Genomic DNA, 27797 nt, shown 5'->3' with positions numbered 1-27797 from the left:
TCGCTCTGACGGTAACTTAGGTACAAGCTGGCTCATTGGATTCCACACTCTCTCCTTTTTCTATTGTGGATCACGGATTTGTATTTTAAACCACCCCGGATACTATATCCTCTTGAAAATGAGAGTCGAGAACGCGAAATGGACATTCACAGTGACTTTTATCTCCACGACCAAAGCACTTTAGCTACGGAGCTAACGTGATAGCATCGGGCTTAACTGCAGATAGAAACAAAAGAAATAAACCCCTGACTGGAAGGATAGACAGAAAATCAACAATACTATTAAACCATGGACATGTAAATACACGGTTAATGCTTTCCAGCTTGGCGAAGCTTAACAATGCTGTTGCTAACGATGCCATTTAAGTTAACTTAGCAACGGGACCTCACAGAGCTATGCTAAAAACATTAGCTATCCACCTACGCCAGCCAGCCCTCATCTGCTCATCAACACCCGTGCTCACCTGCGTTCCAGCGATCGACGGAAGGACGAAGGACTTCACCCGATCATCCGTGTGGTCGGCGGCTAGCGCGTCTGCTATCCTAGTCAAAGTCCTCCTGGTTGTGTTGCTACAGCCAGCCGCTAATACACCGATCCCACCTACAACTTTCTTCATTGTTCTTTAAACAAATTGCAAAAGATTCACCAACACAGATGTCCAGAATACTGTGGAATTTTGAGATGAAAACAGAGTTTTTTGTATTGGATTCAATGGGTTCCGAATACTTCCGTTTAACTATTGACGTCACACACATACGTCATCATACATAGACGTTTTTCAACCGGAAGTTTAGCTGGAAATTTAAAATTGCACTTTATAAGTTACCCCGGCCGTATTGGCATGTGTTGCAATGTTAAGATTTCATCATTGATATATAAACTATCAGACTGCGTGGTCGGTAGTAGTGGGTTTCAGTAGGCCTTTAAGTGGCTTTGCACAAGTAAACATGTTGTATCGCAGCATTTTTATCAGAGGTTTTAGGTTATTTTAGATTTTTTGCAGTTATGGAACGGATATTAGATATCGATATTGGACAGGGTCACCTTTCTAATTGATCATACAGTCAAAGAGAGCAACGTTATCAGTACTCCAAACATAAATAAATAATCTTTGTTATTATTAATGAGTTTTCAAATTTGTTAAATAACAGCTTCTGCCCAATTATCGCCCGCCATGTCGTCCTTGCGGTGAAGGCAAATAATTCATATTACATTATTGTTTTCATCATCATTTGCTGTTTTGTCTTGCCAGGCATTCGTGATTTCATTCACGTCAGAGTTTGTGCCCCGCATGGTCTACCGGTACATTTACAGCGTTAACGGCACCATGAATGGCTACACAGAGCACTCGCTATCCTACTTCAATGTCAACAATTTCCCGCCGGGCACTGCCCCCAACACCACGCTCATCACCGGCGTGTCCTTGTGCAGGTGGGATGAACTCTTTTTAGCATTGCTGGCCCACCTAAACCCTTATCTTCTGTTGTCATGGCAATAACTGTGAGTCCATTCTATGAACCATGTAATGCCTCTGCTTTCTGTTCATTAGGTACAAAGACTACAGAGACCCCCCATGGGCTCCAGACGCCTACACCTTCTCCAAACAGTACTGGTCTGTCCTGGCAGCAAAACTGGCCTTTGTGATATTCTTCCAGGTAAGGTCATGCATCTGCAGAAGAAATCTGTGTGTCATAATTAGATTGGAGCCTTTATATAAAAATAATGCTGTCAAACGATTATTAAAATTGGGTTAATCACTTTTTAATTTGGATTCACTGCAGTAAATTACTTGCTTGCATAGTACCGTGTTTTACGGACTGTAGAGCGCACCGGTATATAAGCTGCACCCCCTAAGTTAAAAAAATAAATACAATGTTTTTATATTAGCCGCACCGGATTATAAGCCGCAGATATATACATTGTGAAATGATTTATTTACACAGAAAGATCTTGTAAAAGTTTATTTACATACCTTCATTGTTTCCAAACGGTGTCTTTAACACGGCAGTAAAACGGCTGATCAAACAAAACAGATGTCATCGTCATAGACCCGCTAGCTGCGGAAGCTAGCTCTCCAATTAGCTAAACAAACTCAATAACTCCACGATGATGTTTTGGTGAATTTACTGAGGGATTTGTTAAACTGAAACAATACAAAAAGAATGCCATTGAAAGTTAATGATACTAACACACACACACTCGTAAAAGGGTTGTAATAGGTCATGTTAATGACCCTAGCCTCATTACATTACGATAGCACGTACAAATATGCATGAAAACACTCCTACAGACATAACACATGAGACGGTTTAGTAAGTATAAACAGTTTTAGTTATATTGTAAAAGTTAGAAACGTTACTTGGAATGATGAATGAAAAATCCATACGAGTAGAAACGCTACGGACAGCTAGAAGTCAGAACGGCACTTCCAATTGAAAGCACCAAATGGAAGGACACTGCAGTGAGCGAACTCGTCCAAAAAACGGCACCATAGCACAAACAAAAAAACACCTTCTCAGTGTATATACTTTTTTTTTTTTTTTTTTTTTTACTATTTGTGTTTTGTCCTGGCCAGCAAAAAATCCATAAATTAGTCACACGGTCTTACAAGCCGCAGGATTCAAAGTGTAGGAAAAAAGGAGCGGCTTATAGTCCGGTAAAAAACTTTTAAAAAAGACCCCTATATTTTGACACAAATGCTATTTTACTGTCAGAATGTGATACACAAACATTTTCTCACAACTTGATAACAGCACAATGTTCCCTTGATTATCGCGGGAGTTGTGTTCCAGATCCCCATGGTAGAAGACTTTCCACAAAGTACAGACTATTTATTTCATGATCACATTAATATTGTATGTATGTTAGGTCTTTATAAACCCTCCACGAGGAATGTGTACTGAACTCTGTACTTTTTTGGCACCGACCAAGCCGTTCCTACCACGTAAAATCCAACGGTGCTACAGTATGTCAGGGTACTTGTGTTGCGCGTGGCGTCACGCCCTGTTGCTGACCACTTTGGCTCTTGGCGATCACTCCAGCAGCACTGAGAGCGGACTCAGCCAAATTACCTCTCGGTAATGTTGCAATGCCAACAAATAAATTGATTCAAAACATGTACAATTTAAAAAAATGCACTAACTTGATGCTAATATACATTGGTTTTGCTATTGACATGCTACTGGTTAGCATTAGCAATTTTACATGGGGATTTTAACACCTCCTATTGGGTTAATAAAAACTACAACTAAAATGCACATTGCAATCAAACAGCTGGTGCGTAATAAGTACAATACTTACAGTATTAACATTTCTTAAGGGCGCAACAAAAGACTAGATTTAGCAAAAACTGATCTGACTAGCCAACACACCACACTACTGCCATCTGATGTCTTGGACTTGCAACTTAATGTCATACTTGGTAATAAGACTCTGAAATGTGATAATCAAACAAGATATAACAACTCGACAGAAGTTATCAAAATCAGCTCATTTTTAAATGTTGCCGTAAAAAAATGACATTTTATTATCTAAAACAATATTTATTAACACAAATAAAAATACTGAAAAATCTTATTGTTGTGTAATGGTATTGATCCCAGGTACCGTATCGGTTCAAACGTGTCCCCACACTGTAATTACCGTATTTCCTTGAATTGGCGCAGGGAATATAGTATTAGCACGTCTATAATTACTGCCGGGTCAAACTCGTTTCTCAAAATAATTAACGCATGCTTGGCCTTATCGCCGGTTTATTATTGAAGCCGGATCAAATTCGTTTCGCAAAATATTAATTTTATTATCGCATGTCTATAATTTTCACCGGGTCAAACTCGTTTCGCAAAATATTTAGCATATGTCTAGAACTTCCACCGGGTCAAATTCGTTACGTCACGAGTGACGCATCTGTCCTCATTTTCAAAATGGAGGAAGCTGCTTTCAGTAGTTTACAATCGCACAAAGGAAAAAAGATAAAGAGCTATTCAGTAGGATTTAAGGTCCAATCTATTGAATACCGGTACAATATGCTAAAGAGAACAGTAAGCAGCTATGTTTTATTAATATACCGTAGCTGCGTGTGTGAAATACTGTATAAGTCATTAAATGACTCCCGCCTCCTGGTGGTAGAGGGCGCTGCCGCGCTAGTGATCCTTCTTGCGACTTCCGGTACTGCAGAAGAAGTGAACACACGCAGCAAGAGATTTTTTTTCTTCTAACATGGAGGATTACATACCGGTATCTAAAATAAAACAGTTTTCTAAACTGGACTTTCAATCGAAGCAGGAGGTAATAATTAAAGGAATATCTCCATCGAGACAGAGACTTTTAAAACGGAAAAAAGAAAATAATGAAGACTTCTATAAACAAGTTATCGATGCTTTTGGTCAGAAGGAGCTGCAAATGGACTCCATTTATAAGTACAGGTAAGACCATAATAACGTTTTTTTTAATTAAATGTGCTTTTCGTGATGGTATGCTTACATCACACTCAAAGCGCACGCCTAAATTTTATGGATTCCTCTTGGTAAACGCCGGAGTGAGAAGAGGTTTTAAAATAATTAACGCCCCTGCGGCTATTCAAGGAAATACGGTAACCCTTTCTCACACACTTATTAAGGCTTTCTGCACTTATGTAATCCTAACATATCACAATTGATGACGCTAAAGAATTAGTTACATTATGACGATGGCGGCGTCACTCGTGTTTTCTTCTGAATGAGGACAAAGATATGGAGAGTTGTTGGCAATGGACACTGTTGTATTCTTCCATATTGTCTTCTTCTTGATGTAGCGAACCGAAGATTTATCGATCTGGTAATGACAACCATATAAGTCTATCAGCTCAAAGCTCATAACCACACTACCTTTTTTTTTTTTTAAACATAGCAATGAGGAGGCTCCCCTTTTTCTGGGGCTTGGGTTCTGTGCCGGAAGCCTTAGAAGGCGCAGAACGTTTGGACGACGATGTTGGGCTTTAAATGCGTTCCCACAGAAATATGCGCAACTGACGCAAAGAGGAAGCTCAACGTGACTGAGCCAATCAGCTGCCAGGACAGAGAACACAGTGCTCTGTGATTGGTCCACCATCAGCCAGTAGTGTGCCATGTACAAAGTCAAGTGGGCAAAGGTGAACACGTTGTAATATTATAATATTTTCTACACCAAAATTCACCTATTTATTCTTCTTCTTCTCCAGATTTTGGCGCGCTCTACCTTCCATATTTTTCATCCGATTCAAACTGTTCAGCCTATTCGGGAATCGCAGGCTTTCCCTTGACAAATTCCAAAATTCTCAGATTTCCCAGAATTCCCGGTTTTCCGGGACATTTTTCCCATTCAAAATGAATTGGCCATGTTTCAAACTTCCACCATTTACACATTTTTCAACCTATTCAAACCATTCCACCTTCAACATATTCCACTAATCTTGGACATTCAAACTATCATTTTTACAAGTTCAAAGAAATTCCAGGAATTCCTAGAATTCCCAGTTTTCCAAACCCTATTTTCACCCTTTTTTCTGTCGACTACTCCTCCCACATTTTCCAACCCATTACAACCGCTTCACTGTGAAACAATCCTCTTAATCTTGTTGTTTTTTGAACTGGAAAAATTCCCGGTTTTCCCGAAAGTCCAGGAATTCCTTAATATCATTTCTGAATTAAAAATGTTACTACTTCAACATTTCTCGACCGTTTTGAAAAATTCCAACACCAACTCATTAAAAACATAGATTTTTTTTTTTTTACCATTTTCTAAAAAATTCCCTCTTTTCCCGGAACTCCCAAATTTTCATGAAATTCCCATTGAAATGAATGGGACAATTGTGTGCTCCCTTTCAACAATTATAAAAAAAAATCCCGGATTTCCTAGAAGTTCCAGTTTTTAGTGACATTTTTCCCATTCAAAATGAATTATCAATTTCTTAAACTTCCACAATTCCCACATTTTTCAACAGATTCACACCTTTATACCTTCAACACATTCAATTCATCCTGGAAATTCAAACAACCATTTTTCCATGTTCAACAAATTTCCAGGAATTCCTGTTTTTTTCTAACCTTATTTCCAACCTTTTTTAGTGCGATGACTCCTTTCACATTTGTCAACCCGTTTCAACCGTTCCACTGTCAACCGTTCCACTGACAAAACATTCTTCTTAGTCAGGACATAAAAACAAGTTGGTTTAAGAACTTGAAAAATTCCTGGTTTTCCCGAAATTCCGTAATATTATTTTTCAATTTAAAAAACTTTTACTACTGCAACGTTTCTTGACCGATTTAAACAATTCCAACACCAACCAATTCAGCTCATTCAGGACATTCATGCTCTTAATAATTTTCAAAAAAAATCCCGCTTTTCCCCAAATTCCCAAATTTCCAGGAAGACATTGAACTGAATGGGACATGTTTCCAAGTTACACAATTCCCACATTTTTCAACCTATTCAAACCATTCCAACATCAACACATTCCACTCATCCTGGACATTAAAACTAACAATTTCCCAAGTTCCAAACCAAATTCCGGTTTTCCTGGAAATTCAACATCCAAACCGTTCCAACAGTCAAACTATTTTTACATTCATACCACATTCTTTCAGCATTTCAGTTCAACTTCGGCATTGGAGCATTCTCAGATGGAATTGCCTCATCGTTTTTTAATCAGATTAATCACACTTTTGAATTGTAAATAATCTTAATTAAATGATTATCAAATTCATTACTTGCATAATTTAAAATTGCCCAAAATGTTCACACTTATAAGATTTTTTTGTCAGACCATCATGCACAAACATTTGATTATAGTTAATAATTAGAGATGAGGCTCCTTTTTGAGGAATTAGACGTCACACATCACCCCAGATTGAATTGTTTATAGGAAACTTTGGTACGTGTACCACTAGTGGTATGCAGGCTCTATCTGGTGGTACGCCAAAGAATCAATTCAATAATCAAACACTGTGTTACTGTTCAAAGTGTGTGTATTGTTACAGTGGCCAAAATATTAAATATATTTGTTTAAAAAAACCTCTGCCATCAGTGTGTGAATGTGGAAATAGTGTCAAAGGTATATACAGGTATAATAATTTTACTGTTTTTAATGAATATTTAGGCCTACTACGCTACTGTAGTTCAATGTTGGTCCTTATGGTGGTACTTGGAGAGCCAAATGTTTTCAGAGGTGGTACTTGGGGGAAAAAAGTTTGAGAACCACGGGATTATAGTCTTTATTTTTGACTCCTTTCAGAACCTGGCCATGTTCCTCAGCATGTTGGTAGCCTGGATGATCCCCGATGTGCCACGCTCTCTGCGGGAGCAGCTAAAGAAAGAGAACCTGATGCTGATGGAGTTTCTGCTCAATCAAGACCAGGAAGCACACGCTAAATTGCTCTCGTCCAAACGCTGCATCCCACCTCATGTCCCCACCAACCTAGACATCGTGGTGGAGGCACCCACGGAGGAGCGAGAACCTCAGCAGGACCAGGAGGACGAGGAGAAGGAAGCCGAGGTCAACGTCACTCTGGAGGAACCCAGCGGGAACGGGGGCGGTGATCCGGAGGTCGGGAAGTCATTTGAAGACGACGGTGGAGAAGGAGATGAGGAGCGAGGATGCGAGGGAGAAGATGAGGAGGCTGAGAAAGAGAAGGAAATAAAACGAAGTGAGCGAGAAGATGGAGAATATGAAAACAAGAAAGAAAGAAAGGAGGAGGAAAATGAAACCGCTGAAATGACAGCAGATGGGTACGAGGATGTGGATTTGGACGCTCTGATGATCCAGCTGGGCTTTTTAGGTAAGATGAGAAACCACATGAGAAATCACGTTTCAACGTAAGCTCGTATAATCAAGCCGACTATGATGGCAGCTAGTTCGCTTTCGTTCAGTGCACAAGTTACGTTGACAGGTCAAAAGTCATTTAAAGTACCATAAGAAAATAAATTGTACTTCCACTGCATGGCTTGCATTGATCAGAACATTGATCCTTACCTACACTTCTTAAATGCATTCCTTTATGTCGCTTCTCAATGCTTTCTATTATCTTGAAATAAAAATGACATACGTACGTACGTCATTAGGTTATTTTTAGAAATGCCAATTAATGAATAAGTCATTAAATGATCAATATCAAATAACTACAGTGTTGCCTCAGTTTTTGTTAGTAATACATTCAAAAACATATTATAAATATTTTCCACCAGAAATAATCCAAACTAAATCCAGTTTGTAGAGAAAACTTATTGTTTTAATTGCTGAAGAACATGTGAACCAATGGCATAAGAAATGAATAAAGGAACGTTTTAAATGGTAAATGGGTTATACTTGTATAGCGCTTTTCTACCTTTTTTTTAAGGAACTCAAAGCGCTTTGACACTATTTCCACATTCACCCATTCACACACACATTCACACACTGATGGCGGGAGCTGCCATGCATGGCGCTAACCAGGACCCATCAGGAGCAAGGGTGAAGTGTCTTGCTCAAGGACACAACGGACATGACTAGGATGGTAGAAGGTGGGGATTGAACCAGGAACCCTCAGGTTGCTGGCACAGCCACTCTCCCAACCGCGCCACGCCGTTAACATTACTTTTACCTTTTATTGAAGAATTATTGGCGAACAAAGGGGATGAGCAAAGAGGGTTAATGGGAGGGGAAAGCGACTTGGGCGCCACTTTTATACTTTGCTTCCAGTTCTTTCTTTAATTTTATAGTGTTTCTATAAACATTAAATTCATCTGATTTTTGTAAATGTTTTATTTATCGAATAAGTTAACTTTAAGTGAATGATTTTTTTACAGATTTGTTATCAATGGTGACAGAGGATAAGCGGGGAAAAAAACTTTACCAAGACATACATAAATAATTTAAAAATTATTATGATGAAAACATTACATTTCCTTGATCGTTGTAAATATTTTATAAATCAAAAGAAACATTAACATTTTTAAAATAACGTTTTTGTAAGCAGTGGTGATGGAGGACAAAGTCTAATAAAAGTAGCTGTAAAAAATCTATTACACTTAAACAATAAAATATATTAAAAGATATGTATTGTTTGTATGGTAAAAAAAACACATTAGTTTTTCTTTTAACAAGGAAAAAATGTAAATCCATCCATCCATTTTTCTACCACTTATCCCTTTCGGGGTTGCGGGGGTGCTGGAGCCTATCACAGATACAATCGGGCAGAAGGCGGGGTACACAAGTCGCCACCTCATCGCAGGGCCAACACAGATAGACAACATTCACACACTAGGGCCAATTTAGTGTTGCCAATCAGCCTATTTAAAAAGTAAAAAGGGAATTCACGATTTCACGCATAAATAATGAAACATATTAAAAACATAAAATTCACTAGATTTTTGTAGATTGTATATTTATAAAAAAATAAATAAATAAATAAATACAAAATAAATCAGTAAAAAATACATCAATCAAAAATAATTAAAAATTAGCGGAAGCAACATTTAAAATCCAAATCATCCACAAACAGATACCATTCTTTTATGAAGGAATGATTAAAAATGCTTTAAGATATATGAAGTGCTTTAAGATATATGAAGCGATCATGTAGTAAATATGTTGGTCACGAAATTTAAATAATGATCAAATGTTTTATTATCTACATCAGTGGTCCCCAACCACCGGACCGATTGGTACCGGGCCGAGCAAGAAATTTTATTTTTATTTTTATTTTTTATTAAATCAACATAAAAAACACAATATATTCATTATATAGCAATATAGATCAATACAGTCTGCAGGGATACAGTCCGTAAGCACACATGATTGTATTTCTTTATGAAAAAATAATAAAAAAATAAAATTACCCCCCCCCCAGTCCGTGGCAAAAATTTTCAAGCGTTGACCGGTCCCCAGCTACAAAAAGGTTGGGGACCACTGATCTACATCAACATACAATTTAACATTTTCATTATTGTTTCATAACACTGTGTTTAGTGTTTATTTGGTTGTATAATTATTCCATTTAGGCTCAAAACCCCTTGGTAATAGCCTACACACCTGGGAGTAAAAACATACCTTTTTGTTTTGTCAACAGCATCCTTAGTGTGTTGTGTTTGTTTACATGCAGATGAAGACTCGTCATCAAACACATTGAAAGATGCTGAGATTTCACCACCAAGCAACAATCAAGATCTTCCATCAAATCCTGCGTCCAAAAGAAATTCCCTCCAGACTCTGAGCAGCTCCCTGGCAGAAATGGCACCGTCCGATTACGATGCAATGCCCATTGCTGCGCCCCTCAGAGAGCCAGGCGCCAGGGCAAAGACCCGCTGCTCCACCCTGCCTTCACGCCACCGAGGAGCCGGGGCGTCTTACAGCCTGCCCAGACCCAGCCAGTCCAGCAGCCTCACCAGGTTCCAGCAGCGGGCCTCTCTCGCCCCGCTGGTGCCGCTTGGATCTTCAGCCAACCCTTTCTCATCACCATCTTCCCCACATCCCGAGTCTCCACAGCAGCCCAAACGTGAACTGTTCACCCTGAAGGGCCCCCCGCCTCAGCTGCCTCGCTCTAGGGGCCAAGCCCGGTGCTCCACACTCCCCTCACGGCAAAGAGTCCCCGCTTCAGAGGAGCGCTCCACCAAGCCGAGCTATTCTACTAGCTTCACAAAGCTGGGGGACAGAGTGCCCCCTTCTCCCAGTGAACTTAAACGCAACACAGCGGTATGAGATGAGGTGGGAGGCAGCGGAAAAAGACGACCCAGATGATTATCTTGTCTGTGCCTGGAGCCTCACCCCCTATCCACTCTCCATATTTGCATACAGAACACCTGAAGTCTGACCACAGACCTCCAGGCCCTCCTTACCCTTTTATATACAGTATTTATGCCATGATCATAACCAGGATGGACAGTTCAGAGAAAGTGACTCTGGAACAAAAATATTTTTATTGTTGCTTTTCGTTTGTTTGGCCTACCAACGCAGCTCACATTAGCCACACTGAGAAAGCTATATCAAACTCAGCTAGTTACGCTCGTAAATCCCATGTTTATTTTTAGAGGTTTTTGATATAAATATGAAAAAACACATGCAAAATTATAATAAAAAAACAACATATTTTTAATGTCTGATTTGTTTCCGGGTGGCCATTTGCGCCCCCGAGCTATTTTTTTAACAGCCTTTAACACAATCATTAGCATTCTAATATTAGCATGCTAGCTTTTTTGCTAATTTTGCAGGTATACACCTAAGCGTCATGTATTTTGTGACTTGACAAATAATACATGTTAACGTTAGTATGCTAGCTTTTTTTTTTAATCTAATTTTGTAGGTGTGCTCCTAAATCATATTTTGGTAATTGATGCATGCTAGCATTTTAAACACATTTTTCAGGTACACACTTGAGAGTAATATATTTTGGTTTTTGACGCATGTTACAGTTAGCATCTTAGCCTGCTATCTTGTAAGATCATTTAGCAGGTATACTCCTGAGTGTCATACATTTTGGTATTTCAGCAATGCTAACTGTAAGCATGCTATTGTTCGCATGTTATCTTAGTACTTTTTCGCATGCAAGCTTTTGCAGCTCATTTTTCTCGTATTTTTTGTTACTTGATGCTATCTGGCTTGCGTGCTGTTAGAATTTCAGTTAAGCTTTGAATCTTCAGCATTCACAGGAAATTTCCCCCGAAATTGCATCTTCTTTGAAAAACATCTATATATTGTACTTGTTTCTAGGTTGAAAACTACCAAAATCGTCCCCCACATCCCTTGATTTTTCAGTCTGTGGCCCTCAGTGGAAAAAGTCTAGGCACCCCTGGGTTACAGTAACAAGCTACCGGTAAATGTTAACAGAAAGTCTCTTGTGCCCCCTTGAGGTGTGGAGTAAAACATACACTACACAAGTAACCCAATGATGCTCTGCGATGCAGCCATTTTGGTTTTTATTTATTATGATATTACTCAACATGTTATGATGTTACCCATGCAGGTAAGGTCCTCAATTCTTTTCTGTCTTTGAAATGTCAAAGTGAAGTTTTTTATGTTTTTTTTAATTTGACACCTACAAGTATTGTATACTAACTCTGTGCTTCTTAAATGGTGGGGCCGGTCCCCCTGAGGGGGCGTGAGAGGTAATAGCATTATAGCATATATTTTGACCCATACAGCTAAATGAACATTCACCTCAGGGCGTGAAAAAATGTTTCCTAGAAAAATGTAACGGCACAAGTTTTAAACAGCCCATTAAATTCAGTGCTTTTTAAATGTTGCGGTAGGCCCATTTGGGGGGGCGTGAGAGGCATTAGTGTAATAGCATGTATCTTGACAAATACAGATAAATATTCACATTAGGGTGGGTGTTAAAAAAAATGTGTCCCCTAAAAAATTGTAACCTTGAGCAAGTTCCGAACATCCCCTTTAATACAGTTCTTCTTAAACAGTAGGGTAGGCCCCCCTGGGGTAGGGGTGCCTGAGAAGCAATAGCATACATCTTGACACATACAGATAAATAAAGGGTTGTCTGAAAAAAATTATGTCTCCTAGGAAAATGTAACTGTGGGCAAGTTCCAAACAGCCCTTTTAATGCAGTGCTTCTCAAACAGTGAGGAGGGTAGGCCCCCCTGGGGGGGCGTGAGAGGCACTAGTGTATTAGCATAAGTCTTGACACATGCAGATACATATTCACTTTAGGGTGGGCGTGAAAAAGTCCCCTAGAAAAATGTAACTGCAAGCCCATTAAATGCAGTGCTTCTTAAATGGTGAGGTAGGCCCACCTGGAGGAGGCAGGGGGGCGTGAGAGGCCAAAGAAAATAGTAGTAGCATATATCTTGACACATATAGTTTGATAAACATTCACTACAGGGTGGGTGTGAAAAAAGCATGTCCTCTAGAAAATGTGTTACTGTGAGCAAGGGATTGTTTGTAAAATGGCCGGAGGAGGGGGGGCGTGAGAGGCAATAGTGTAATAGCATGTATCTAGACACATACAGTTTAGTTTAATAAACATTCACTTCAGGGTGGGTGTGAAAAAGTGCTGTCCCCTAGTAAAATGTACCAAACAACCTCTTTGATGCAGGGCTTCTTAAATAGTGGGGCAGGGCCCCCTGGGGGGTCGGGGGAAGGGGGGCGTGAGATACAATAGCATGTTTAGTGTTAGTAAAGAACTATCATAACACATACAGATAATAAAACACATTAACTTTGGGGTGTGGGAGGGGGGGGGCATTACCACTGTACTTTCTTGACCAGCTCTTTTTCTTTTTTTTTCCAGATTGACTCTCCTGATGTGCAGGCTCCTGTTTCATCCCCCCTTCAATAGGCTCTGCCTCCTTCTCCTCTTCCCGCCGCTGTCCTGCCACTGAATGGGTCCTTTGTGGGGGGGGGGGGGCATTCCAAAGGGAATACCTGCCCACAGGTGAGTGTGCACAAACAACAGCAGCACTCGCTCACTTCAAAATGCAAACTCCTTGTGAGTAAACGTCTTCTTTGCAGGAACTCCCAAGAGCGAGAGCACTAGAGGCGGACGTAGAAGGGGGGGCAGGAGCTTGAGTTTACCACCCAGGTGAGCGATCTCACACACACACACTTGCACAGCTTGATAAAACACAATATAAAATAATGTGGGCTTTAGATTGACTATTTGTATATTTTTTGTGATAGTTGTTGTGATGCTTAAACACACACACACACACACACCTTCTCCAATGGCTTCCCTTTCCTTTGTTGGAACTTGTCTATAGAAAACAGAGCCTCCAGCTTTTTAAACCTGGCTCTCAACAGCTCTATTTTCTGTGCAACAACAGCAGATTGTAGTGGCTAGAACAGTACAGCAAGTACAGTAAGTGCTGTCCTGGTGCCTGTTTTGAACAAACCGCATGTTTTATCTGCACCCGTGGGCAGAGTCCACGAGAAGGAGGACTTTACTTTGTCTATATAATCTGTAAATTGCTCCATGTGTTTATCTTTTTTGCCCTTTGGCATTGGCTCTCAGATCCGTCAGCAACAGGGAAGCTAATAGGATGGCACTGAGGGCAAGTTGTCATGGGAATTTAGTAGGAAACCTGTACGAAAACAATAAGAAAGGTTTTCAAACCTCCATGGCAGTATATCTTCTCAAGGGACAATACTATGGACTAAAGGTGTCCAAAGTGCGGCCCAGCGACCATTTGTGGCACACGGCTCACTTTTGTTGTCCGACAACACATTTATTGGACAAAATAAAGAATAGCACACTAAAAAAAGGAATCAATCAATCAATATACTTTATTTAACCAGGTAAAAAAAACCTAATTGAGATTAAAATCTATTTTCCAAGAGTGACATGGCAGCAAAACAAAGTCAGTCACACACACCACAATTAAAAAATAAACTACTTTCTTACTGAACATTAACGTAAAAACTAAGGCTGTCAAATGATTAAAATATTTAATCGCAATTAATCGCATTGTTTATAGTTAATTCAAAATTAACAGAAGATAGATTTTTTTTAAAAACGTCATTAATAAGTGTACCCTAGACAGATACTTTTTAAGTTTTTAATACCATAACTGAACAATTAATTTGCTTTAATGAAAGGTTTTTAAACATTATGCTTTTTGGAACGGGGCAACACAAAAAGGATATAAACACGTTTTTAAAGAGAATTTAAAAAAAAGACCTGTGGTGTGTTAGTATCTTGTCAGAGTTTGTATTTTGTAGGAATACAGAATTGTGTCTTCCTGCTTTAGTAGCACTTGCATTTAGAGGAGAGGAGCTACACTTCCATGTTTAGATAGCAGTTTCACGCATTAGTAACACACATTTTTGATTGTTACAATCATATTAGGTGATATTTTTTCTACCTGAATAAATGTTTCTGATATTCTGTACTTGTGGTACAAGTTAATGGCATTCATATCTCTAAATGACAATGTTTTAACCTTCTCTACCTACCTATTAATACAATTTAATATTCAGCTTGTTCAACATTCTGTAATTTTCTAACTATCAATCAGCACAGGTTATAAAAGAATATACCATAGCGATGGTAATATTGTGCAGTGAACTGTAGGTACCCGATGTGGGCTGTAGATGGCAGTGGCAGGCATGCCTACAGTATTCGACCTTGTCTCAGTGGTAGGGAAGAAGAAGACAAGATTGTTCAAAGACATTCTTCCTCCTTCATATTGCCGCTGCCATTTCAATAAACTTAATTCCAATCTGCTAGAAAACATTTATTTGGGTAGAAATAACACAGAATAACAGAATAGCATGATCCTATTGCAAGACGATTATTTGTTGTCTTGTTGGTTAGAACGGATGTGAAGCATAGCGCTATTATTGTGAAGCCGCCAACCAGACGTGTGTGATTGGTATGAGAAAAGACTTGACATGTTATGACGAAAATCTCAGATAAAAGTGACTTTAGACATCCTCTCTACCATCGTTGTTTCTGCTGAGCTTTTATTCCATCTTACTAAAACAGATAAGAGCAACAATCTACATTTCTTGTTAGTAATGCACTCAATATAACTGTAATCCAAACACGGATGTGAAGCTCCTCCTCTCTACAAGCAGCAATGCGTGCTCAGCGTTCTTACCAATGATGTCGTCTCACGGCGATTGAAGGTAAAATTGTTTTGTCTTGTCCGGAGAACGACTTGCCATGGCTTTGGATCTGAGATTTCCATAAGGTCCCCCTTTCTTTGTGCAGTTCTGCTAGCTATTTTCAAGGTTGTGGTTCGACAGTAACTGGACGCCTTTATACATTTCCCCAAGCCACGGAACGGGCCGAGGGTCAAAAAACGTTAATCGCGCATTTAAAAAATGATCGCCGTTAAAGGAACTTATAACTTTGACAGCCCTAATAACATGTGATAAGTCAAAACAATGTATAAAATGTTTCAGTAAAAACAATTTAAAAGCAGGTAAAATGCCCAATAGAAACAGTTTCTCGATTATTTAAAATGGCCTGAAATTCACCCAAAGTGATCAGCTCAGTTAACCTCAGATCTTCAGTATGTTATTCCATGACTTACTGAAGAATATCTGCATATCTGAAGGCTTTTTTTTTTACAAGATTTGTGTTGGCTGCAGGAATACACATGCTAAGTATGTCCTGTGGCCTTAAGCTGCAGCAACTGGAATCTCAACACATAAAAGAACACTAATAACAGGGAACCAGACTAAGAAGTGATTTATATTTAAAAACCATCCATCAAGAAAGTCTTCAAACTGAAAAAGATGGACAGTTTGCCTTTGCATATAAAGTGCAATGGCGGACAAGGTTGCCACAACCAGTAATAAAAGGCAAGGTACAGTGATAAACACTATGTGTTTATCAAATAAATGTCGGGTGCATTCATAAAAGGCAAGTTTACATAATCTAGCAAAGGCTTCAAAGTGGTCAGAATCAAGCGTTTCCTAACTAGTATGGAAAAACAGGACTTGTTTCTAAAGAAAAATGCCAATTTTATTTAAGTTTATAGCCACCTCCCCGAACGGGACAAGCGGTAGAAAATGGATGGATGGATGGATGGCCACAAGTTTTTCAATGTGAGATTCTCATCAATAAATATCCCCAAGTAGTTATATACAAACCCCGTTTCCATATGAGTTGGGAAATTGTGTTAGATGTAAATATAAACGGAATACAATGATTTACAAATCATTTTCAACCCATATTCAATTGAATGCACTACAAAGACAAGATATTTGATGTTCAAACTGATAAACATTTTTTTTTTTTGCAAATCATTAACTTTAGAATTTGATGCCAGCAACACGTGACAAAGAAGTTGGGAAAGGTGGTAATAAATACTGATAAAGTTGAGGAATGCTCATCAAACACTTATTTGGAACATCCCACAGGTGAACAGGCAAATTGGGAACAGGTGGGTGCCATGATTGGGTATAAAAGTAGACTCCATGAAATGCTCAGTCATTCACAAACAAGGATGGAGCGAGGGTCACCACTTTGTCAACAAATGCCTGAGCAAATTGTTGAACAGTTTAAGAAAAACCTTTGTCAACCAGCTATTGCAAGGAATTTAGGGATTTCACCATCTACGGTCCGTAATATCATCAAAGGGTTCAGAGAATCTGGAGAAATCACTGCACATAAGCAGCTAAGCCCGTGACCTTCGATCCCTCAGGCTGTACTGCATCAACAAGCGACATCAGTGTGTAAAGGATATCACCACATGGGCTCAGGAACACTTCAGAAACCCACTGTCAGTAACTACAGTTGGTCGCTACATCTGTAAGTGCAAGTTAAAACTCTCCTATGCAAGGCGAAAACCGTTTATCAACAATACCCAGAAACGCCGTCGGCTTTGCTGGGCCTGAGCTCATCTAAGATGGACTGATACAAAGTGGAAAAGTGTTCTGTGGTCTGACGAGTCCACATTTCAAATTGTTTTTGGAAACTGTGGACGTCGTGTCCTCCGGACCAAAGAGGAAATGAACCATCCGGATTGTTACAGGTGCAAAGTTGAAAAGCCAGCACCTGTGATGGTATGGGGGTGTATTAGTGCCCAAGAAATGGGTAACTTACACATCTGTGAAGGCACCATTAATGCTGAAAGGTACATACAGGTTTTGGAGCAACATATGTTGCCATCCAAGCAACGTTACCATAGACGCCCCTGCTTATTTCAGCAAGACAATGCCAAGCCACGTGTTACATCAACGTGGCTTCATAGTAAAAGAGTGCAGGTACTAGACTGGCCTGCCTGTAGTGCAGACCTGTCTCCCATTGAAAATGTGTGACGCATTATGAAGCCTAAAATACCACAACGGAGACCCCCGGACTGTTGAACAACTTAAGCTGTACATCAAGCAAGAATGGGAAAGAATTCCACCTGAGAAACTTAAAAAATGTGTCTCCTCAGTTCCCAAACGTTTACTGAGTGTTGTTAAAAGGAAAGGCCATGTAACACAGTGGTGAACATGCCCTTTCCCAACTACTTTGGAACATGTTGCAGCCATGAAATTCTAAGTTAATTATTATTTGCAAAAAAAAAATAAAGTTTATGAGTTTGAACATCAAATATCTTGTCTTTGTAGTGCATTCAATTGAATATGGGTTGAAAAGGATTTGCAAATTATTGTATTCCGTTTATGTTTACATCTAACACAATTTCCCAACTCATATGGAAACGGGGTTTGTATATCGTGACCATTTCAAGTTCAACCTTATGAACAGTTTATATTTTTAGAGTGTTCAATGGCAATCATTTACTATTTGAAAATTACATCACCTTAGATTTTTCTGCATTCAGCACTAGTCTCAGCTGACTCAGCTGGGACTGAACAACATCAAAAGCTGACTGCAGGAGCTCAAGGGTTCACGCAACAACAGACCTAATATGGAGTACATCATTTAATACAGGGAGGAAATACAAGAGGATCCAGCAAACTGGACGCATTGGGTTCTATCTGACAAGTTTTTAGAAAACCACTTTACAGTATTAACAAAATTTTAAGAGGAAACAATATAACTGTCTAAAATCCCCACAACCAAAATGGCCAACGACCTAAGTATTTTCTGTTACGCTCCCTTAGAAGAAAGAAAACATTTCACACACCCCTACACTCTCCACCGCGACTATAAACAGTATAATTTGTTTATAAAATTGTTATAAGTACACCTCTGCATAACAATGTATCCTTATTTAATTTGATTGTTTTTATGATTATTATATTTCATGACTTTAATTTGAACTATGATTATTTTGAGGTCATATTATTTTTGTTTTGCCTTCTTGTTCTTTTCCGTAAAGCACTTTGAATTGCCTCGTGTACGAATTGTGCTCTATAAGTAAACTTGCCTTGCCTATTAATATAAAGAAAACAAAAAAAGAAATATAGATCCACTTGTACTAAATAATAACTTTATTAACATTGTTTTCAGTCTGTAGCAGAAAATATTTAAAGTGCAATAATTTGCCTGAAATAAAGAAAATGGTATCATTATTTAAACTATAAATATTTTTTGACTGACTTAAACCATTTGATACTGAAAAATCGAATTAAATAAACTAAAAAAATAATAAAACATTCAAATTGATCAGCACAATATATAAAACACTTTCACCTACAAAACAAAAATGAATAAAACAATTTGTGCTGATGTTTTTATATCAAAATGGGGAAGTCAGGATTAAATGGCTACAATGAGCACATTTTAGAGTGCACATCTTTTCAAAGCGGAGTTTGAAGCATGATACTGCATGATACTGATAAATCATGTTCCCCGGGGTCACAAGCATCCCCCCTGGGAGGCCTGCACCACTATTTGACAAGAACGGCTGTATATGGTCTTTAAACAAAAAATAAAATGCTTCAACAAGGCATACGTGTACATAAATAATAAAAATCCTATAGTAAAAAAAACTTTGTCAATATTTTATACATCAAATAAATGAAACATTTTTAAAATAAATAAATATATATTCTCGATAGTGACAGAGGCCACGTTGAATAACTACATGTACCAAAGCACACAAAAACAATAAAATATATCTGGAAATATGTATTTTTGTATTTAAAAAAAACAAGTACAATTTTTATTGTATCAATGGTGACTGATGACAGGAAAAATCGTTAAATCACAAAATAAATAGGCGAGGCATGAACACATTTATGGCAAGATATGATACGTTTTCAAGTGTGCTAAGCCCTTCAAAAGGTTTTAGTTGGAGGAATAACGGAAGATTAGCACCCCCCGCGACCCCGAAAGGGATAAGCGGTAGAAAATGGATGGATATGTGAAATTACGTGAATAGGCAAGGCAAGGCAAGGCAACTTTATTTGTATAGCGCTTTTCATACACAAGGCAGACTCAAAGTGCTTCACAGACAACAAAGTGAAATGAAAGAAAATAAAAGCAAAATTAAAATGCAGACAATAAAAATAAAAACAGTGCAGACGTTAAAAGTTAAAAGATTAAAAGATTTAGCTGAAAGCTAAGGTGAACATAAAAGTCTTCAGTCTAGTTTTAAAAGTAGTGAGAGTTGGGGAGAGTCTGACATCTTCAGGAAGTTTATTCCAGCTATGTGTTGCATAGTGACTGAATGATGATCTCCCTTGATTTGAGTTTACTCTTGGAACCGCTAACAGATTGGTCTCAGAAGATCTTAGTGATCTAGAGGGCGTATATAGTGGGAGCATATCAGTGATATACTTGGGCCCTAGACCATGTAGTGATTTATATGTGAGCAGGAGGATTTTGAAATCTATTCTCTGATGTACAGGGAGCCAATGTAAGGATTTAAGAATTGGTGTAATGTGCTCACATTTTTTGGTCTTTGTTAGAACTCTAGCAGCAGCGTTCTGAACAAGCTGCACGTGTATGCACGTGTAAAATGTCAATGAATACATGACATGGCACTTCATATGACATTTATTACCCCCAAATGTATTCCCAGCCCCTTCCTGCTCCGTCACTGATAAGAATCTAATGGCAAAGTTCCCTCAATGTTGCCACTGTAAACAGTCTTACCGGGATCGAATCCCGATGTGTGATATTATGATGTTTAAATTATGTTCAAAATAAATGATTGAACGATTTCATTCCTGTGAATTAGTTTTAGTACAAAACATGCCTCAAATTTAATCAGAGTTTGATTTTTAGTTTTTTTTAAGTGTAAAAATCGTTTCACATTAATTATAAAGTGGGACATTTTTTTTGTAATGGGAGTCCACAAAATACAATTCTGCTTAGAACATGATTGTATTACACTAATTTAAAATGATTTAAAAAATAATAATATATTGATCTACTTTGTATTGATTTCAACATCTACAAAGTATCAAAGTTGCTATACGTACAGGCATTGAATTAGAGAAGTCAGTGTGCAGCTTGCATGCATTTAGGATCCACTGAACACCAGTCAGCACACAACAATTGTTGTGTAAATAGCTGGCAACTGAGCAGCATGTGTTGTGATCTCAGAAGCAAAGAATGATACCCTCCCTCGGGAAAGTGCTGCCTGGCGGTTTTCCAACATGATAAGGAGTCCAAACACTCCTCCATGATGATGATGATGATGATTGCAGCACTTGTGTTGTTCAACCTGTGTGTGTGTTTCCCAAGAGCATGTTGCACGCAGTCAGCGAGTGGCTGTGGTGGGAACGTCTGTGGCTGCCAGCGAAGGTCTCATGGGCGGACCTAGACGACCGCGAGGGTCGCGTCTACGCCAAAGCCTCGCAACTTTACGCCGTGCTGCCCTACGCCGTCTGCCTTCTGCTGGTCAGGTTCCTCTTTGAGAGGTGAGCATAAGACGCCATGCGGCGTTGAACAAGCTGTCTGGACGAAAGCCAAGTTTTGATGACTTTTTGGTACCTGTCTGCATTAGATACATCAGACCACTAGATGGCACTGTTTCTTTACAATTGTTTTCTTTTTTTAATCTATGTTAACATTGGCATAGAATTATTCTCCAGGTATCTTTTAAATCAACTCTAGAGTGTCAATGATTACATAAAAAAACTCATTTTGCTCCCATAGGTTAAACAAAGACATACATGAATATATAAACACCACGTCCACGATTAATAAATTGTATTGATTTTATATATATATATATATATATATATATATATATATATATATATATATATATATATATATATATATATATATATATATATATTTATCCATTTTCTACCGTTTGTCCCTTTTTGTGCTGGAGCCTATCTCAGCTATATTTATACATATAATGAAAACAATACGTTCACTTTATTATGTAATTTATTTAATAATAATTCATGTAATTTATATACTCAATAATTTATTATTTTATTTTTAACAATAGTGAGAGAGGACATGTATGAGAGATGTATATTAATTTGAAAACAAATTCTGTTTTGTACTTTTTTTTTTTTAGTACAAGCCGGCAAAAAAATACCTTAATAATAATAATAATAATACCTGGGCTTTATAGCACCTTTTCTAAGTACCCAAAGTCGCTTTACATGTAGAACCCATCATTCATTCACACCTGGTGGTGGTAAGCTACTTTCATAGCCACAGCTGCCCTGGGGTAGACTGACGGAAGCGTGGCTGCAATTTGCGCCAACGCAACGGCCCCTCCGACCACCACCTATCATTAACCAAGGCATACATAAATAATAACGTATATGAGAAAATGTGTATTTAAAAACATATACCGGGTATATCTATATCTACATGTAAATGTATATATATATATAAATATATATATACCTATGTATTTTTTTAACAACAGTGACAGATAGCAAGGAAAGAAATCAATAAATAAATACCTGTCAAGGCACACATAAAATATAATGAAAACTTTATATTCACTTGAATTTTGTGAATATTATATTTATCAAATAAATTAAACATATTTTAGGTATATGTATGTATCTTTATATCAATGGATGATGTTGGACAAGCGGGAAAAAAATTACCAAGGCATGCAAAATATCTATTTTTGATAGAAAAAATACATTGTATTTATGTTTTTAAATAATGGTGACTGATGTGTAGCAAAAAACATTAAATTAAATAAATACCACTACCAGGCATACAGAAACAAAAAAAAACATAATGAGGACATTACATTTACTTGATTTTTACAAAATGTATATACTGTATATTCAATAAATGAAATGTACATAATATTAATAACAATAAGACTAGATAAATACATTTACCAAGACACACAAACAATAAAATATGTAAGAAATTAGATTTTTCATCCAAAAAATACAATCAAGTTATTTTTAACAATAATGACTAAGGACAATGAAATAAGGTGAATAAAGAAAATAAATAGGCAAGGCATACATAAATAAAACAATGAAAACATTAATTTCACTTGATTTTTGTAAATGTTATGAAAACCAAATTTATTTATATTCTTTATTAAATCTTTTTGTCAATGGCGCCAGAGGACAAGCTTAAGAATAAATAGTTTATAGATCAATCAGAATCAAAAAACACAGGACGAGATGTTGAACAGTCCCTTGTGCCAAATGTGGAGAGTACTCACTCGAGATGTCCTTGTTGTTGAGAGTGGTAGACAGACAACGTGGGGGTGTGGGGGGTGGGGTGTTCTTGTGAGTTGTATGGGATATGAGACTTGGTCAGGGTTAAATTCCAGGACAATTGGACAAGCGACACATCTTCAGTAGTGTGCCCTTGCATCATTGGGTGTTTCGGCCTTCAAACACTATACACCCTCCACAAAGGTGGCCCGCCGAAGGATGATCAGTCCTCAGCTTGTGTCCCGTGCTCAACTGTTCCTGAAATTCACCCTGTTATACTGCTGTTTTTGGGGCCCAACTGGGGTCCTTCCGCTTGAGCCAAATCCACTGGCTGCTTCTTTCGGCTGCCTCTGAGACTGCTCTGATGGTCCTCCGCAGGGCCTGACCGTGGCTGCCGAGTTCCCTCAGCAGTCTGATGGTAGACGACGCCACAAATCCTCTGCATCCCACTTCAACTGGATAGACTTTGGTGTTCCAGCCACGCTGCCTCGCTTCTTCTGCTAGCTCTGAGTAGCGCAGCTTCTTACGTTCATAGGCCTCCTCCACAGAGTTCTCCCATGGGACTGTGAGCTCTATGACGTAAGCAGTCTTCACCGAAGGGGACCAGAGCACCAAGTCTGGCCTGAGGTTGGTAGAAGCAATCTCAAGTGGGAAAACCAGTTGTTTGCCGATGTCTGCCAGCATCTTCCAGTCGCGGGCCCTGTATAGGTGTCCTGCTTCTGGTTTGGTGGAAAGCTGTTTGGGTGTTTTCCCGCCCTCTCGGACAAACATTGTTGTCTTCATGGGATTGGATACTCTTGGTGGCAAGGAGTTGACGGCACTACGCATACTCTCCAGGGCTGATGCCAAGCTCTTGAGGACCTGGTTGTGTCGCCAGGTGTATCTCCCCTGCGTGAGGCTCGTCTTACATCCTGTCATGATGTGTCTGAGGGTTGCTGGAGTTGGGCAGAGGGCACAGATTGGATCCTCGCCATACCACTGATGGAGATTCTTTGGTGATGGGAGCACATCATACGTTGCTCTGATGATGAAGCTGATTTTACTTGCTTCCATCTGCCATAGCTCCTTCCAGCTTATCTTTCTCCTCTCCACTCCTTCCCACTGCATCCATTGCCCCTGTTTGGCGAGAGAGACAGCCTTCGCACTCCTTAAGACCTCCTCCTGGCGACGCACCTCCTCCACCACCAGCGTCCTCCGCTCTGATGTTGTAGCATTTTTCCAGGATGGTTCTCTTGCAGTCAGGCCAAAGCCTCCTCTTCCCTGTTGGACCTTTCCCACGATGTCTCTGTGCCTCAGGGCTGCTGTAGCTTGCTGCACCGCATCGGATGGTGTCCACTTCCGCCCAGTTACTAGGGGCGGTGCAACAGTACTAATGGTCTTGTCTCTGGAGTCCTTCAGTGTCATCTGGAGTCTAACTTTAGAACACTTGTATTCCTCAGTTAGACTAGTGAGAGGTAGCTCCAGGATCCCTTTGCCGTAGAGGCCGATGTTACTTAGACATTGTGGAATGCCAAGCCACTTTTTTGCATATGAAGTGATGGTTCGCTCCATCTTCTCCACAGTGGTTACTGGAACTTCATACACAGTGAGTGGCCACATTGTCCGGGGGAGGAGTCCAAATTGTAGGCACCAAAGCTTCAGTTTCCCTGGCAGTAGAGTCTTGTCTATGTTATCCAGGCTCTTCGCGATCTCTTGGCTTAGTTGTTCTATTTGTTGTTTGTCCTTGAGGCTTGCATTGTACCATCTGCCCAGGCTTTTGACAGGCTGCTCAGACACCGTTGGAATAGGGTCTTTGCCGATGTAGAACCTTGTATCTCTCAGCACCCCCTTGATTATGGAGATGCTTCGAGATTTACTAGGCTTGAATTTCATTCGGGCCCACTCGATGTTCTCCTGCAGCTTTCCAAGTAGACGCTTAGTGCATGCTGCAGTAGTGGTTAGTGTTTTCATGTCGTCCATGTAAGCCCTGATAGGTGGAAGACGGAGCCCAGCCCTGGATCGTTCACCACTCACCACCCACCACCCACCTTGAGGCCCTCATGATGACTTCCATGGCCATTGTGAAAATCAGGGGTGAAACTGTGCAGCCTGCCATGATGCCTACTTCCAAGCGCTGCCATGTTGTAGTAAAGTTGGCTGTTGTGAAGCACAGCTGCAGGTCTTGGAAGTAGTTCTTGACCAGTGTGGTGATGGGTTCTGGTACAAGGAAGAAGCTAAAAGATTCCCAGAGAAGTTCATGGGGAACTGAGCCAAATGCATTGGCCAGGTCGAGGAAGGTTACATGAAGATCTCTCTTATCCTTCTTGGCTGCTTGGATCTGATGCCAGATCATGCTTGTATGTTCGAGGCAGCCAGAGAATCCTGGAATTCCAGCTTTCTGTACAGATGTATCAATGTATTTGTTCTTTACCAGGTATGTGGACAGCCTCTGAGACACCACGCTGAAAAAGATTTTCCCCTCAACATTGAGAAGACAGATTGGTCTGAACTGGCTGATTTCCGATGCATCCTTTTCTTTAGGTATTAGCACACCACCAGCCCTTCGCCAAGCCTTGGGTATTCCTTGCTTCTGCCACACTACCCTCATGAGTTTCCACAGAAAGCGTAGTACATCCGGTGCGTTCTTGTAGAGCTTATATGGTACTCCGTTAGGTCCCGGAGCCGATGCTGCTCTTGCTCGTCGGACTGTGTTCTCTACTTCTTTCCATTTCGGAGGGCTAGTGTCCAGGTTGAATACAGGTGGTTGAATTGGCGGGATGTCAGGTGGGATGACTATATGCTCCTGCCTTTTTGAGTCGTGGTGAATCTTTTCCAGGTGTTGCTCCAGTTCCTGCTTTGATGTTTTCAAAGTTCCGCTTTTTTCCTTTGTGAAGAGGTCTTTGACAAACTTGAAGGGGTCTTTATAGAAACGAGTTCTTGTGTGTTCTTTCTTCTTGCGAAGCTTCCTCAAGTTTTCCGCTCTCCGCAAGGTTGCTAGCCGGCTCTTGATGTCTGCTTGGAGTAGCATGAGACCTTCCCTCTCAGCGTCGTCTGCTTTTTTCCATAGCTTTCTTATCTGCCTCCTCTCTCTGATAAGCCTGTCGATCTCCTGCTGCCTCCTGGATTTAGCTGGCGGTGGTAGATTCTTTCCACTTCTCCCTTTGCTCACTCCAAAACGTTCTTGTCCGTAGTTGTAAATTATGTCGCCCATCCTTTCGATCTTTCCCTCTGCTGTGCCTGTTTGTTGCTCCAGGATTTCTGTAAGGTCCCTGTTGATTGTCTCCCATTCTTTCTTGTCAACAGATTTGGGCCACTTTACGCCAGGTTTGTGCCCTTTGATCTTTCTCTCCATTGGAGGTCTTTGTGGTTGTGTGGGCTCCTCCACCAGCATGTCTGTGCTTGTATTACCTTCTTCAGATACAGGGGTGCTGATGCTCTGCGAACTTTGGTTTGTGTCCCGTCGCTGTGCTTCACTCGACTGACTTGACTGATTACTTCGTAACAAGTATTGATCAATGCGAGGCCCTTGTCTCTGCTCTCTCAGGCACCTTTTCCTCCCTTGATGGATCTTTAAGCCCATCGTTGATGTTACTTTGTTCCAACCACAGATGCACACCTGAAGCTTGTGTCCCACTGCTGTTGTTGCTGTCTCGTGTGTTGTGCTCTCCTTGTTCATAGTGATTTCCGTTCCTAAGTCAGTAACCGTGTTGTCAGCCAATGAGCCATCTTGCGCCCCCGCTCTCGCAAGCTCTAGGGGTATTTTCCTTAGTTTACTTTTCGTAGCATTTTGCGGGTGTCTCCAATTAGCTGAATCAGCGTTGGGGACTGCCATCATGGGGAGCTAGCCCATGACAGCCCCAGTGGGGTCTGTTCCCTCCTGTCAGCTGTCTCTCCAAGCTGTCACATGGACTTTCCCATGTTGTCAGCTGTCCTTTCACAGCCGTCACTGGACGTGTCCAGACGATCAGAATCAAAAAACACAGGACGAGATGTTGAACAGTCCCTTGTGCCAAATGTGGAGAGTACTGACTCGAGATGTCCTTGTTGTTGAGAGTGGTAGACAGACAACGTGGGGGTGTGGGGGGTGGGGTGTTCTTGTGAGTTGTATGGGATATGAGTCTTGGTCAGGGTTAAATTCCAGGACAATTGGACAAGCGACACATCTTCAGTAGTGTGCCCTTGCATCATTGGGTGTTTCGGCCTTCAAACACTATACACCCTCCACAAAGGTGGCCCGCCGAAGGATGATCAGTCCTCAGCTTGTGTCCCGTGCTCAACTGTTCCTGAAATTCACCCTGTTATACTGCTGTTTTTGGGGCCCAACTGGGGTCCTTCCGCTTGAGCCAAATCCACTGGCTGCTTCTTTCGGCTGCCTCTGAGACTGCTCTGATGGTCCTCCGCAGGGCCTGACCGTGGCTGCCGAGTTCCCTCAGCAGTCTGATGGTAGACGACGCCACAAATCCTCTGCATCCCACTTCAACTGGATAGACTTTGGTATTCCAGCCACGCTGCCTCGCTTCTTCTGCTAGCTCTGAGTAGCGCAGCTTCTTACGTTCATAGGCCTCCTCCACAGAGTTCTCCCATGGGACTGTGAGCTCTATGACGTAAGCAGTCTTCACCGAAGGGGACCAGAGCACCAAGTCTGGCCTGAGGTTGGTAGAAGCAATCTCAAGTGGGAAAACCAGTTGTTTGCCGATGTCTGCCAGCATCTTCCAGTCGCGGGCCCTGTATAGGTGTCCTGCTTCTGGTTTGGTGGAAAGCTGTTTGGGTGTTTTCCCGCCCTCTCGGACAAACATTGTTGTCTTCATGGGATTGGATACTCTTGGTGGCAAGGAGTTGACGGCACCACGCATACTCTCCA

The 27797-nt window shown here is 40.2% G+C and overlaps 2 protein-coding genes across 4 annotated transcripts in view; both read left to right on the top strand.

The window, feature by feature from the left end:
• The window catches only part of ano2a (anoctamin 2a), an 80602-nt gene extending 69537 nt beyond the window's left edge, over nt 1-11065 (top strand). For both annotated transcript variants that reach the window (XM_062042595.1, XM_062042594.1), the window contains 4 exons: nt 1253-1431; nt 1550-1655; nt 7250-7793; nt 10095-11065. In XM_062042595.1, the coding sequence (XP_061898579.1) occupies nt 1253-1431; nt 1550-1655; nt 7250-7793; nt 10095-10690 (1425 nt within the window). In that variant the 3' untranslated portion in view covers nt 10691-11065. The remainder of the gene's footprint in view (nt 1-1252; nt 1432-1549; nt 1656-7249; nt 7794-10094) is intronic.
• A 2391-nt stretch (nt 11066-13456) lies between these two features.
• cers3b (ceramide synthase 3b) overlaps nt 13457-27797 on the top strand; it is a 32589-nt gene continuing 18248 nt past the window's right edge. Inside the window, exons 1-2 of one of the 2 annotated variants that reach the window (XM_062042592.1) lie at nt 13457-13523; nt 21039-21214. In XM_062042592.1, coding sequence (XP_061898576.1) covers nt 21042-21214 — 173 coding nt within the window. In that variant the 5' untranslated portion in view covers nt 13457-13523; nt 21039-21041. Of the gene's footprint in view, nt 13524-21024; nt 21215-27797 lie in introns of those variants that run through there. The other variant, XM_062042593.1, reaches the window with a different exon arrangement.

Source organism: Entelurus aequoreus, linkage group LG03 (assembly GCF_033978785.1).
Source record: "Entelurus aequoreus isolate RoL-2023_Sb linkage group LG03, RoL_Eaeq_v1.1, whole genome shotgun sequence".
Classification (NCBI taxonomy): domain Eukaryota; kingdom Metazoa; phylum Chordata; class Actinopteri; order Syngnathiformes; family Syngnathidae; genus Entelurus; species Entelurus aequoreus.
This window is presented reverse-complemented; position numbering and strand designations above follow the sequence as displayed.